The sequence below is a fragment of the Megalobrama amblycephala genome, linkage group LG9, assembly GCF_018812025.1.
Source record: "Megalobrama amblycephala isolate DHTTF-2021 linkage group LG9, ASM1881202v1, whole genome shotgun sequence".
Taxonomy (NCBI): Eukaryota; Metazoa; Chordata; class Actinopteri; order Cypriniformes; family Xenocyprididae; genus Megalobrama; species Megalobrama amblycephala.
The window spans coordinates 6,354,807-6,369,912 of NC_063052.1; the positions used below are offsets into that span (position 1 = coordinate 6,354,807).

General features: G+C 36.7%; 1 protein-coding gene across 1 annotated transcript; it reads right to left on the reverse strand.

Annotated features, from left to right (window-relative positions):
- Positions 1–35: 35 nt before the first annotated feature.
- On the reverse strand, positions 36–6,497 carry si:dkey-284p5.3 (uncharacterized protein LOC557830 homolog). The gene is made up of 4 exons (XM_048201369.1): positions 6,031–6,497; positions 2,659–2,901; positions 712–762; positions 36–608 (listed from the first exon to the last, which is right to left on the reverse strand). Exons 1-4 carry the CDS (start codon positions 6,107–6,109, stop codon positions 589–591), a joined length of 393 nt encoding a protein of 130 aa, XP_048057326.1. The 5' UTR covers positions 6,110–6,497; the 3' UTR covers positions 36–588.
- Between the last annotated feature and the right edge of the window lie 8,609 nt (positions 6,498–15,106).

Genomic DNA, 15,106 nt, shown 5'->3' on the forward strand with positions numbered 1-15,106 from the left:
TATTCACTTAATCTATAAGAGTAACCATTCAAAACCCAGTTCAAGTTAAACTTTATTTTTAAACTCCTACAAATCTGTCATCACACCACAAAAACATTTCCTCCATTTGCAAAGTTCTGATCAATCTGTCGTGTTTGTTGCAGGAAAACATTAGCGTAAATCAAATAAAGGCCTATTTTTCAAATATTTTTTTCCATTGTCATTGTAAATGTATATAACATGCATGGATTTTACTGGTTACTGTAACAGTTTAGTTGGTTAAAATATTGCATAATATAATTATATAAATAAATTCACATTTACTTTCACAATTTTCATACTCTCTTTGGCTTTTCGCATCTTTATCCAGGGGTAAAGCCACTACAAAGAGGCACCGATATGAAATATTAATGAAATATTGAAATCTCTAGCTACCGACAGGCACAGAGTCTTCGAAGACCACTTGGTCTATGTCTTGGCAACGAACAAGCAATATCTATATAATAAATAAACTAATGTTCTATTGTATTTTTAAACCATTTATGTGAAATCCTGATTTTATTGTGGTTGAATCTGGATTCTGTAGTAACTGTGCCAATTGTTGCACACTTAACTATCTTCACCAGAGGCTGAAAGAGATGAAGTGGTATGGGAAATCAATCAGATTAGACATTTATCCTCAGGAGATACTGAACTTTTTAAAGCTGTCTTGAATCATATTACCCTACTTACCAGGTGTTTCCTCTGGCGGGGAGGAATCGGCCTGGTCCTCAGTTGTGTTTTCTGTGGAAATATAGATTTATCTAATTAATTCATTGATTTAGGCTTAAAAAAACTCACCTGATAAATAAAGTAATATTAAAAAAAAAAAAAAAAAAAAACGGAAATTGTTTATATTCTCTGTCATTTTTTGTCATGTTGGACTTACTAAAACTAGTATAAAACACTTAATAAATAATTTTCTGTGTCCATATTATTTCTTGTTGTATTCTAGTATGTTTCCTGCTCTGTGGTTAGCCATTATGTATTTGACAATGTCACTTTTTCCACATTACAGCCAAGATATTTGCATCAGAGGATAAATTGTCATTAACATTTGAAATCAGTGGCATGCAAAGTTCTGAAATGAGGAGGCAAACAATGACCTCAGTTTTTATTTATTTTTAATTTTTTATAAATCAAATGTAAATTCATGTCTGTTACTTTAAACGTTGTCACAGTTTCCTTGTTAAATGAACATTACTTTACATTACATGAAAAAAGAAACCAAATACAATTCTATTTAGTATTTTTACATTAACAAGGTCATTAATGTTAGAAACCAAGTCAACCTCATTAAGTTAGAGTTTTAAGCATTTTTACATTTATTCCAAAATAACAACTAAAGTCAGTAACAATTTAACCCTCTATGGTACGCAATATGATATCATGTTATGTTTTTTCTCGCTTAAAATTGGACGCTATAACAATATCAATAATTTATTTTTTAAAAGTTCATTTAAAAGTCTCATTTTATTAAAAACAAACTAAAATAGACTATGTTGCCTGGAGGCAACACTGTACCATGGCGGGTTAAACAATATATTTTATTTGTGTATTGATTTTCAGCTGTTCTTTTTAATAGTCATCTTATTTCAGATCATCAGTCATGCTCGGTAAACACTCTGACACAGACGCGAAGATGTATCTTCAATTTCATCAAGCTGATTGCTCACTAAAACCCCCGCAATCATCATGTTTTCAGGTCTTTTCAAATGTGATTTTGATGTGACATAAAGCGGTGATATCTAAGTGGGTGACCTGTTTACTTGCTTTTTAATTTAGTCATCCCATTGACGCCATCATTTTGTTCATTCAGACTGACGCGTGGAACGCGCACGTAAACAAGAGGCGGGATTTATCACACAAACCAATCATATCCAATCATAACCGATCATTATTGATCTCTATGAGCTCAAGGGAGGCACAACAGACACGGACTCTTTTAGAAAAACGAGTGACTTGTACACTTTTTATTGTCACATTTTGTAATATTTGAATTGTTTTATTTTTGTAAGATGGATTATGTTCTCATCCTAATTTTTTGAGGCACTGCCTCCCTTGCCTCCTCGGCATGGTCCTCTCTTGCCTCCTTTTATCCTTCCGGAGCTCCTCCGTTGGACTTGAGACCGGTGTGTAGCGCAGGTGTCACTCATTAGCATTCGCCCCACCGGCCTCACTCCGCCCCCACGGCTCTCGGCCCCACCCTGCTTCATGGCACTATATTGACTTCATTGCATGTACATGGTTGTATATAGGCTACTGTATGGGTCACATCAATTTAAAAAGAAAAAAAAAAGTCGCTCTTAAAAAGTTTGAAACTTTTACCTTTCATTTGAAGTTTAAAGTTAAGTATGAATGTGTATTGGTAATAAAGCATTTTAAAATGATACAAATGTATTTCAGGAAGTCCTCATTGCTAAAGGAGAATGTGCAAGGTCTTTTGCATCTAGAGATACGTCCCTTGAAACTACCAAAACCATTTGCATACACAAGCACAGAACACGAACACGTGTAATGTACCTTGATCTTGAGAAGAATTACCAGTTTTTTTAGGACAATTCACTCACTGTCCCTTTAGGATAAGGAAAATGGCAGAAAACTGACTTTAGTCTAGTTGTCTGAAAATTGAAAACGTACCACTTGGTGCTGGTTCTTCAGTATTTTCAGCAGTCATGGAGGGGTTGGATTCAGCAGGTTCAGATGTGATGGGCTCAGCAGCAGCCACTTCTGGTTCACTGTGAGCTACTGCAGCTGTAGAGCTCTGGATTTCCTCTGAGGGAACAGGAGCTGCACTGGATGTCTGTGGAGACTCCTCAGCCTGGGTTTGGTCTGGAATTGTCTCACTGTCTGCTGCAGGACCACCGTTTTCATTACTTGTCCCTTAGAGATCAAGACAAATATTTTGACCATAAAAAAGTTTAAACCATAAAAAATATATAACTTGAAATAAAATAAACATTAACTGAAATGAATTCCGGAATTGGATACTTAAGGAAGAAGATGCGAAGGAGAACTCGCTTCACAAAAAGCTGCCTCATACGGTGCATGAATACTGAATAATCTATCGTGTCTTCGTTTGAGTGCACAAACACAAAACAAAATTATGTCAAAATATCCTCCTAAACACAGTTATATGACTTGATATGACTTATATGACTTAATATGGTTATATGACTTAAAGGGATAGTTCATCCAAAAATGAAAATTCTGTCATAATTTACTCAGCTTCAGGTTGTTCCAAAAATGTATACATTTCTTTGTTCCGTTGAACACAAAAGAAGCTATTTTGAAGAATGTGGGAAACTGAACAGTTCTGGGACACCATTGACTTCCATAGTATTTGTTTTCCTACTATGGAAGTCAACGGTGCCCCAAAACGGCCTGGTTACAAACTTTCTTCAAAATATCTTCCTTTGTGTTCAGCAAAACAAAGACATTTATACAGAATTGGAACAACTTGAGGGTGAGTAAATGATGACAGAATTTTCATTTTTGGGTGAACTATCCCTTTAAGTGAACATATACAGTTGAGAAAGCAAATGCATGTGTAACAGTAGCCTATATTTGATCGTGCAAGTCTTAAAGTGACAGCAGCCCAATAAACGTGCTGCCGCCTGTGTCATTACTGTTAATCAAAAAACTAAAGAAAAAAGAAAATCACTCACTGATATTGACTGAATAACTTTTGTAACTTTAATAAAGATTCTTTATAACAAAGAAAACTATGCACTGTTGTTTTACATTTGATTTCAATTTCGTGCTATTGCTAATTTGCTTATTTGTTCTTATTGTATTACTGACTGTACACTTGTCTTTAATAATGTTTGAAATTTATATTAGTTAATCTAGTTTATTAGTTAGTTATTCTTTAGGCCGCTGATTTTTGTTCATTTTATTAAGCTGCAACAGAATATTTTGCAAAAAGACATGTTTTGCAAATTAATAAATGTTTGATATCTAAATGTTTGACAGAATCGGAACTGAAATCGCTACAAGTCAAACTATACCCAACCCTATAGCCGAAGCATCATTTGTCATATTGTAGTACTTAAATTAAAAGAATAACTAAAACTACACAAAAATATACACATAAAAATTATTACAAATTACAAAACACACAACAAAATTACTAAAACGTTAAAATTAAAAAGCAAAATATATAAAAATCTAATTAAAAAAATATTAATAGTGGTGTAAAATAAAAGTGGTTTAAAAAGAAAAAATAGTGAAGTGTTTCTTCGCTATTATTTCCCTCATATTATCGATCACATACAGTATGTTTAGGCATTTTAAATGGTTAGTTCCATTTGAAATTTGAATTTGAAAGCCAATTTCCATAGATTCAGTCAGCCATCATTAACGTGTTCATTCACATTCCTTATTATAACTGCATTTTTTTGTGTCACTGAACAGAATTAAAAAAAATAATTGTTTTCAGACAGATTACCACCCATCACCCATCTCAATTTCAATATTTAAAACAATTACACACCTCAATTTAAAATTAATTTAAAAATGCTTTCATCTTCCAGTTGAGTTCAGTACACTCATCTGTTCAACACATTTTACTATATTTAAATTAGTTCCACAGAATTCACATTTCATTAACACAGAAATATGAAACACACGTTATGTCCTTTCCAACTTCTCATCTTCTGTGTATTGAGTGTTGACGAGGTACAAGACAACTCTTTATAGGCCAAACTTTAAATTCAACAGTAACTCCCAAACTAAAGCTTGGTAATAGTCTATTATCGAGGCTGCACTGTTAATAATTAAATAAAACTGAAAGAAACACATTGACATCCTGGTTAAATAATGAAAACTAATGTAACAACAGGTGCTGAAGAAATGGATGTATTAAAACAGGCAAACTAGCAAAGGTTTATGACATCAGCCATCTGTGATCTAAAGTACACAACATTTACATGAAACCTTCTTCTCAGCTCCGGGATGAACACACTTTGTTTAAATGTCACCACTGGCAGGTTGATATGCATCACCACACTTGAAGGTGCACACTTGAGGTGTGGAGGACCTCCTCTGATAACCTAAATGTTTTTCCTCAAATTCCAAGAAATCACCATAGAAACACTGTGATGGTTCAGGAAACAAACATATAACAGCAACAAAACAAAATACAAATTTCCCTAATTTGTTTGACAAATTTAATTCAATACATCTAAATTCAAAATTCTATTCAAATGCATTTGTTATTTGTATAGCACTTTTTAAACACGTATCAGTTGATGTTCATGAGATCACAATCATCATCAAAATTTAAAACGTAAACATCTAAAGGAAAGAGTTTAATGTGTACATTTTAAGTGATCAGACCAGTAACCATTTATTTTAAGCATTTCAACATTTATAATCACATATTTGGTCCTAAAGTGTGAAATTTTGTTCCTCTAGCAGCTCAACGCAACACCAAAGTTATGTGTTTGTATCTAGTTAAAACACTTTGGCACTATAAATAATCTGTCAATTAAAAATTCAATGCCAGTTATCAAATTGCTATTTGAAATTTTCACCTTAGCTATAAAAACATAAAAAATGTTGTAACTTTCAGTTAAAGTCTAATGGTTTAGGATCTGGGCAAGGCGTTTAAACTCAGGCTTCTCCAGGGGGACTTTCAGTGTAATAAATACTGTAAGTTTCTCTATAAGAGACGCTGGAGTCAAGTAGATCTAAACTGCATGGCGGGCTGATGACAGCTTTAGATAAGTATCTGGGTGCCTTACACAAAGGTTGAGGGTTCAGTTTCAAGTTAGGGTGACCCAGGGTCCGAAAAGTAACTAAGATCGCAATCTTCCTCTCACTTAAGGATCTACGAAGCATTTTTCAATTCATTGGTGTCTACATAATGACATCTATATCACCTGATCAAAATATAGCTACCACATAGCCTACCTGGAATTCTTCCTTCACCTCATGAAACACCTTGCAAATCAACAATGTTTGACAAAATATAGCTCAAATGTGAATTATTGGGCTGTATAGTCTTACTTGATGTGCTCCCATCTTGTTTGGTGTTGGGTCGTGTTGTGTCTTGAGCTGTGGTCTGAGTGCTGGAAGTGCATCCCATCGTGTCTTCCTCTGACAGGAGTGAATGAAGTCAAGCACTTTGGTGAGTGTTGTCGTGCCCAGCGGCGTGCATCGACTTCAAGTGTAGGAATACTGCTCCAATTAAACGCGCACTCGATAGAGACAGCAATCATTCCCTAGTCAGGTAACACATTGGGTGTATCTGAGTGTGTATGAGCGGCGGTCATATGCAAACCTGCCCTTATTCGCGGTAACAGGTCACGGTTCAATGCTAAAACAGCAGTGAACTCCTGTCTTGTCTGTTTAAAATGTTAAATATTTTTGTTAAGAAATTATATGTGACACTTTATGTTTTAACCTGAGTTCTAACAGCCAAAATATCAATATAAATCCGATAACATGCGTTTAATGAGAAAGAAAATGTACTCTAACTTAAAATATATGACATCACGTAGTTCATGTGTAATGATTTTGGCGACATCTACAGGTGACTTCTGGAGTAGCACTGGCCAACCTCTTGACGTTCTACAATGAAAACTCCTACCCTCCAAATCTAAATCTACAGCTATGGTGGATAATGTCATTGCACAGAGAATGCTAAATGTCCTTGTAACCTAAGAAATCTATGTTTTTTTGAGATTCCATTATTCCAACATTTGTTTAGTTCCCTCAAGTCTATATTGAGAGCCTTACGTCAGTGTATTTGACAAGTTCCCACAAGAACTGAATATTTTATTCCATGATATAATGTTAATATTCCATCTAAAGTAATAATTCTATTCTGTACATGTATATTATACTGATAACCACTGTAATACTGCAGGTGGTATACAAGAGACACATGATGAATTAAAGTTCATCACATGTAGCCTAGGTTTTCCACAAGCTTAGGTAAAGGTGCACAGTTTCCTGCACACAAATACAAAACACCACCATGGTAATGTGACATGAAAATAATACAATAAACTTTATATTAACAACATAAGCCTCTGGTTTCACAGATAAGGCTTAAGCTAGTCCTAGACTAAAATGCATGTCTGAGCTGTTAACTGAAAGCAACTTGTACTGACATATCTTAAAAAATATGTCAAGATGCACATCAATAATGTTTTTTTAAAGTGTACATTTATAAAAGTTACTTAAATATCCTAATTAAACTAAAGCATAAACCTGGCTTAGGCTAAACTCTGTCTGTGAAACCGGGCCAAGATAAAAAAGGGTTTTAACATGATTGATAACAACTAACAAGACAGAATTGTTTAAACAAAATACCATTGTCAGGCAAGGTTTGCAATAAAAGAAAGAAAATAAAGAAAATAATAATGCAAGAAATGAAAGGCAGGATCTAATCGCATGCATTTCTTTAATCAAAACAAACTATGGCAACAGATAAACAAAGACATGAAACTGAAGAGAACAGTGCAAAACCAACTCAAATTCCAACTAAGTGTATGTTTACACTACAACGATGTACTAAAAACGATGTAAGAACGTTTTTTCTTTGCTTTTTTTTACTTACAGACAACGTTGTCAAAATGATCCCTGTTCACACAGATCCGCGGAAACTATTAAAAACGCTGTATTCTGCTATCTGGCCAGTAGTTGGCGATGTCACTTTGTAAAGAAACACTATAGACTGCACGTAATACGCATGACACCACCGTTTTCACAAATTCGTTTTTGTACACGGAGACAATAATGGTATAGTTTTGAAAAATATGCACTTTAAAATTCGCTTTCAAAAGTTTGCGTTTTCACGCCATTGTCGTGTAAATAAACGGCCAAAACACATAAAAAGTTTTACGTTTTTTCATTGAAAACAGTGTTGTATAAATGTCATGTACAGGCACAATGTGACAACCATCAAATGCAAAGTTTCACACAGGGAATTGTGGGAGTGTCAATTTGTTTTTTCACTGTAAATTATAATTGTAAATATAAATAATATAAATTATATTGTAAATAACTTCCAAATTTACTTCCAATTAATAGTATTTTACTGTAAAATTACATAAAAAACACCCTGTTAGATGTATTACAGTTTTTCACGGTATACTAATGGAACTTGCTATTAACCAATTAACATGTTTTTACTGTAGCATTTTTACAGTGTTTTAATGATGATGATGATGATGATGATGATGACTCCTGCAAGGACAAGAAAGTGTTTTCTTGCCATTATTTGCCGTACACTGTTTTTTTTATGTCATCATTGAAGCACCTCTGCTGAAAAGTGATGCAAAAAACACATGCTTACATTTATGTTTTATACTGGGATAATTCTGGGACCCCACGCCACCTCGGTAGATACTTTTAAAACAATATAGATCAGTGGTTCCCAAATCTGTCCTGGAGGACCCCCAGCCCTGCACATTTTGTATGTCTTCCTCATCTATCACACCTGATTCAACTCATGTGCTCTTTAGAGAAAGCGAGACCTGAAATGGGTGTGTCAGAATAGGGAGACATACAAAATCCTCCAGGACAGGTTTGGGAACCACTGGTATAGATGATTACTTCATGGTAATGCAACTGTTTCACAAGTTCATGGACATTAATGTGTATGTGAAGCCATAAACTGCATGCTCGCAGTCCACATGTCACAGTAATGCCATTGTAATTAGGGATAGAACAGAAAAAGTTGCATGAGAAGCATTTAACTATCTGGTGTTTTAGAGACCCAATGACATAACCTGACAAATATTCTTAACACTGACAAAATGACATTGATAATCATTCTCCATTAAAAATGAACCACTAATATAAAATAAGTAAAAATACAATGAATTAGCAGTGTAGATGTTCGCTAGCTATTCATTTGGATTTGTTATATTGTTTCAGCAGTGTTCTGGGGTCAGATTGCCCCAAAAAGAAACAAAGGCTGGATCACGCTTGTCTAAACAGGCATGAATAACATTTTTTTATAAAACTTTGTACGAATACAAATCTTTCCCATAATGATGTGCAAAACAAACATTTTATATGCCTTTTTAATACGTTTCATGGAATTTCATCTCTATATAATGTCCGCTTATGAATTTATAGTAGCCTAATGAATCAACTTTTTTTTCTCTTCACATACAAACACACATAATACTTATTTAACAATTATGAAATATGTGAGTGAATCTTCAACAGACATGCAATAAAGCAGCACAAAAATGAAATTCCTAACCAAATGTCAAAATTTTCAACAAGGCCTACTGTTGGCCTTACACCTTTTTAAGCAGGAGGCCATAAGGACGGATTGAACTTTCCACTATTTCTTTCTCTTTCTCAGCAGATGTGCCTTCAGGGATAGGGACCAACCAGATGTCCTTGTTCTTGATTTCCCTCTTCTTGGGGTTGATTCTGTTCTGCATGATGACTTTGTAAGTCTTTCCATTCTTTTGGGAAATGAAGTTCTTGGTTTTCGCGAACACATCTGCTACGTTGATGTCTGGAGATGAATAAATCCCTCTTCCATAAGCCTGACGGTTTCCCGCCGTATACTGCGACTGTATGATGCCCGCAGCTCCTTGTAAGTCGGTTCCGTGGTAGGTGACTGGCCACTCACCGGGCGCGGAACGGCTCCTCCAGCCACCTGTTCCCAGCCAAGCGTTCCCGTCCGGGTATTTGTCCCTCACCTTCAGCGCGAAGCGCATCCAGCCGTAGGGCCGCTTGTACGGCTCGTCCCCGCGCATGCACTCATCAGACTTTGACTCAGACGCTGAAATCAAAGTCAAACGATGGATCAAAAAAGTTATCCGAAATCACAAATAATTCCTTCCGGAGAGAAGAGCCGCGCCTAAGCACTTTTCGTGGTTTCTTATCAACAACCAACCGCGACAGACAAGTCACAGGTTGGACATTGAGTGCTTCTTTTTAAGAAGGGCAAGAGTTGTCAGGTTGGCAATTTGCAGTTTAATGGCTCCATCTAAATCCTTACAATCTGACTGTAACTTCACAGTGACTCCCAGAATGGCAGAGAGCGCCTCGCTCAAGATATGTTTGTCCACATCCATGGCGTTAACACTCGACCTAATTAAGATATGTTATGAGTCAACGTGTAACACAGTGGTTTTCAGTCATACTAGTGTGACTAGGGACCCAGATTTGCACACATTTTATGTACTGCTTATTTAGCACACCTGATTCAGATCATCAGCTCATTGGCATGTTAGGCCTGCTAAAGTGTGACAAGAGAGACAAAAGCCCTGTCCAAATAACCACACTTGCAGTCTTTGCACTTGACCACTTGTCTACTTACATGACGTATTTCCTGTATTTGGCCCAAGTGTTCAACTGGGCGTGAAGACTGCAAGTGTGTGTAGAACGTTTGATTAACCGATGGGACACACTTATAATCTTGCAAAAAATGCAAGTGTTTACAGAGCTTTTTTTTTATTATTATTATTTTCAATGCTTTTCATTTTAAATACACTTCTAAATGTTTGTTCAGTAGTCGCTATGTAGCTAAGACGCAATATTAAAATTGTGGTGCTTCTTTAAGTGATAAAAATCAGTTGCAAATGATGTATAGCCTACTCATCTTTGCATCAATAAAATGTGCAACACTTTATATTTTACTACCAAATTATATGTAATTTATAATTAATTTAACTTATTTGAATGTTTTCCTTGACATCTCGCGATTTCAGGGCATGTGAGTTCCCGAACATAATGCATGATGGGATACTCTTAGCCTTGAATAGCACTCTGAAGCGATATTCAAGATAGTGTGGGTTTAGTGTGCATTAAGGGCACTGCACTTGGGCATTTTTAAGACATGGGACAGTCTTGTGCACTTACTTCCTGTCGCATACAAGCGCTCTCAAGTGGCCAAGACCACAAGTGTGGGTATTTGGACAGGGCCAAACACAATGTGCAGTGGGTCCATAGGACCGTGACTGGAAACCACTAACATGCCCATTATGTTCACCTTTGTTTTTAAAAGGAGAGGATCAACCATAACAACAATTAAGGGGGTTACATTTAGGAAAATAAAATAAAACAACAAAATTGGGTGAAATGCAGTAGTATTTGCAACAAATACTGAGAAAAGAAAAATGCTTAAATCAGCCTTTGCTGGACATGGTCAGGCTGGTCTGTTAGAGATGATTTGGGCACTTTTCAGTAGGTTAGGCCAGTTTACATAAAATAATCATGAAAGGATGCAAATGTTTATAGAGTCATGAAGGGCCCTTTACACACTAACACCACACACATTGTCACAGTTGTGAGACAAAAGCTTAGGCTCTAGACACAACATTTATTCAAGAAAGGGAAGATGAGGATGGAGGACTCACAACAATTAAATCCTTAAATATCAATCAGCCTAGAGCTGAGGATCAGACCTCACAATAGCCGCTTTTCCACTGTCGGGCCAGTGCGAGCCAGGGCTAACAGCGTGCCGGGCTGGGCCTATGGCCACAGACCTTAGGCACGAGGCCAAAATCAAGTTGCGTTTCCACTGTCGGTCCGCTAGCTCCGCAGCGCTGATCTAAAAACCGCCCTTAAACACCTCTCCCTTGATCAAACGTCACACAACCCAACCCATTTCAGCATGTAGACCTGACTACGATTAGCTCCGCCTTTCACCTCGACCGCGCCTCAAGCCCCAGCTGGCCCGCTTTGGACCAAGGTTTTCGGCGGGCCGAAAAACCCGTGCCTTTGGCACCGAGGAAGCACCGAAGAGGCACGATCAAAACCCCGGAAGTGACAGTGGAAACGCGACCGGGCCTGGTACGCACTAGCACGCCCGCCTTTGGCCCGGCAGTTGAAACGCGGCTATAGAGTGCCTCAGGGATGACGCATTTTTGTAGGCAAAACCCGGAAGCGAGTTAGCATTTTAGGTCTTCCGGTTCCAACGCTGTAAAGTCAATGGGTTTTTTGAATGGGTTTTTGCTAAATCGCCTGAAATAAGGTCTGTGGTTAACAAAGCCTCTAAATACTTTCACGTTTTGATCTATGACATAAAACACACCAGTTATAACCCACTTGTGATTTTTTTAAACCTTTATTGTGTCTTAAAAACGGCGGTTGCTAACAAGTTGCTAAAAGGGACTACTTCCTTTGGCGTTGGACTTTAGATGTCTTCATTAAAAACGGGACATTTGGACAGCATTTCTCATGAAAAAGTGGATAAGCATTCATACACAGCGCAGATCATAATCAGCGAGCATGTTTTTAAATAAAGTTGTTTTTTAAATACAGTTTGAAGAAGTTTGGTGGTGACGACGTTGATCCGCGACCATGGTGTGCTGTAGTCCATTTATAGCCTACTGTTAGCCTTTTATATCTGACGACTTTATTTAGGTTTCAAAATCTATAAATGTTGTGTTAACTTGTAAAGATTATCTTGATAGACAAAAGTGTCATAACCCTTTGTTAAACACAGAGCTTATTTTCTGCGATTTTCCAAAAGTCTATGGGAAAAATGCATAGGCTTTCAACCGAGGGAACCCATGTGCCGCTAACTTCTCGTGTGCCGTTAACCGCCTACAAAAACATGTCATCCCTGGGGTACTCTATTGAGAACATAAGAACTTCAATACAGGTGTTAAGGCCCATAATGAAATGCAGGTGTGGAACAATCAGTAACCAATGAAACAGATTAACAGGTAGAAAGCACAGGAAGCATGGGAATGTAAAGCAAAACTCCATATTTTTGACATAGACACAAAGGAACACAAAAACACTGAATACCTTTGATATGCTTATAGTCCTTTTGATTAAATTACAGCTTTTAAAAAAAACAACACTGTGGAGAAATATAAACTGGCAGTGATGTTTAGCTTTTCTGTTTTCAGTTCAAACAATATGCCTGTGTATTTTGTGTTGGGCTGGAATAAGGGGGTGATTTCTGAGGCTCCAGCCCCAAGTGTTTTTTTAGAAGTCCTTAATGTTTTGTCTGGCTCTGCCCCTGGTTTGTGTTCATGTCCAACACTAAAAAAAAGTGATTTCAGACGATTCAAGACGATTCCAGTGATCGTGTTGTTGTGGAATCTAGGAGGATGATAGATAACAAATAAATCAACATAGTGTTCATTCTTCATGCGATACAAGGTTATTAAATGTTTCAAAAATCAAAATGTGTTGACACAACACAGTATTGTGTAACAGGCAGACAACTTGCTGTGTTTAAGGATCTCTTTTGCTTGACCACAACAGCACCATGTATTGCAAATGTTGCAAATATGAAAACTTTGCCATCATTATACTGACATGAAGGACATGGAAATTTTATCATGACATTATATTATGGGTCATGAATTTTATTAGCATTATCGGATACCTTGAGTGAGAATGGCTGAATTTTGTGAGGAAACAGCTGAGCAGAATTGACATGTCCGCTAATATTCAACATGTCCATTAAACCTTAATTTTTGGATTGAGTTTACAACTAAATAAATGCTGTTTTAGTTAAATCATGGAATTTTTTTATGTTGTCAGCAAACAGTAAACTGACTGTGAAACTGAAAGGCATTCAATGACTGAATCAGATTTAATAATAGGCCTACATTTTTAAGCTCTGACTATTTCTTACAGTCAAGCCATTATTTACACATTTTTGATATTTTTGATACATTTTAGTGGGTGCAGGATACTATAGTGAGAATAGCAAGATAAAGTAAACTGTGACATATTATACCCAAAAATTCTTCATACAGTAGACTAAAATTGATAAAAATTTGGAACCAAAAATTATTCAGACACTTTGACCTGACCATGTTTTGCTTAAATGTTATCTGATATAATTAAGATTATTTTTTCTGACACAGAAATCTGAGATCTTGTCATATTTTATTATAATTGTACTGTATAATTATAATACTGTATCAACTGTATTAATGAATGAAATGTTCAAGGTGTCTGAATAAGTTTTGGTTTGACTGTTTTTGTAAGTTCTGAATGGCCGGTAGCTTAATAACTTTAAAAATGGCCAAATTGGCTGGTAAGTGCACAAAATTCATTTCAAACCCTGACTACGGTATTAAAAACAAAGTCAATTCTATTGTTTCTGCAATCTGTTTTTGCCAGAATCAGATTGCTCCCATAAGAATTGTTAGGTTCTGAAAAGTAGCTACATGCTAATTTGTCGTAAAATAAAAAAAGCTTAAATAATATGTATACATGAATTTGATTAGGACAGAGGAAAATATACTTTTAAGTAAAAATAAGAATTTTTACACAGTTAATAATAGTCAAACAAAGTCAATTTCAACAGAACATAACACATTGCATTGTTGTAAAACTTTATTTCAGCTATACAATTCCATGTCAACTATTTGAGAGAGACAAATACAATAGGCAAATACAATCTCATATGGTATGGTAAGATTTGAATGTAGAAATGTATGACCAAGAGACAGAGTAAAGCTCAATTCTGAGAGCAACTTTATTTGCCTTCCACCTCTTTCAGCAGGAGTCCATAAGGGCGGATTGAACTCTCCACTATTTCTTTCTCTTTCGCAGCTGTTGTTCCTTCAGGAATACGGACCAACCAAAAGTTATTCCCCTTGATGATATCCCTCTTCTTGGGATTGACTCTGTTCTGCATGATGACTTTGTAAGTCTTTCCATTCTTTTGCGAGATGAATTTCTTGCTTGTCGCGTAGACATCTGCCACTTTGATGTCTGGAGATGAATAAATCCCTCTGCCGTAAGCCTGACGGTCTCCCGCCTTGTAGTGAGATTGTATGATGCCCTCAGCCCCCTGTAAACCGGTTCCGTGGTAGGAGACTGGCCACTCACCGGGCGCGGAACGGCTCCTCCACCCACCTGTTCCCAGCCAAGCGTTCCCGTCCGGGTATTTGTCCCGCACCTTCAGCGCGAAGCGCATCCACCCGTAGGGCCGCTTGTACGGCTCGTCCCCGCGCATGCACTCATCAGACTTTGACTCGGACATGTTCGTGAAATCAAAGTCAAACTTTGGGTCGAAAAAATCATCCGGGATCACAAATAATTCCTTCCGGAGAGAAGAGCTCGCGCTTTCGTTTTTCGGGGTTTCTTGGGAATTTTTCTGATCACCAATAAACCACCCGGTCAGTAAAGA

Bases quoted from the DNA above. Each gene is read 5' to 3' on its own strand.
- si:dkey-284p5.3 (XM_048201369.1), bottom strand. From the start codon at position 6,109: ATGGGATGCACTTCCAGCACTCAGACCACAGCTCAAGACACAACACGA. The intron at 2,902-6,030 runs GTAAGACTATAC...TTGATCTCTAAG, and splicing joins ACAAGATGGGAGCACATCAA to GGACAAGTAATGAAAACGGT. The intron at 763-2,658 runs GTACGTTTTCAA...ATATTTCCACAG, and splicing joins TGAAGAACCAGCACCAAGTG to AAAACACAACTGAGGACCAG.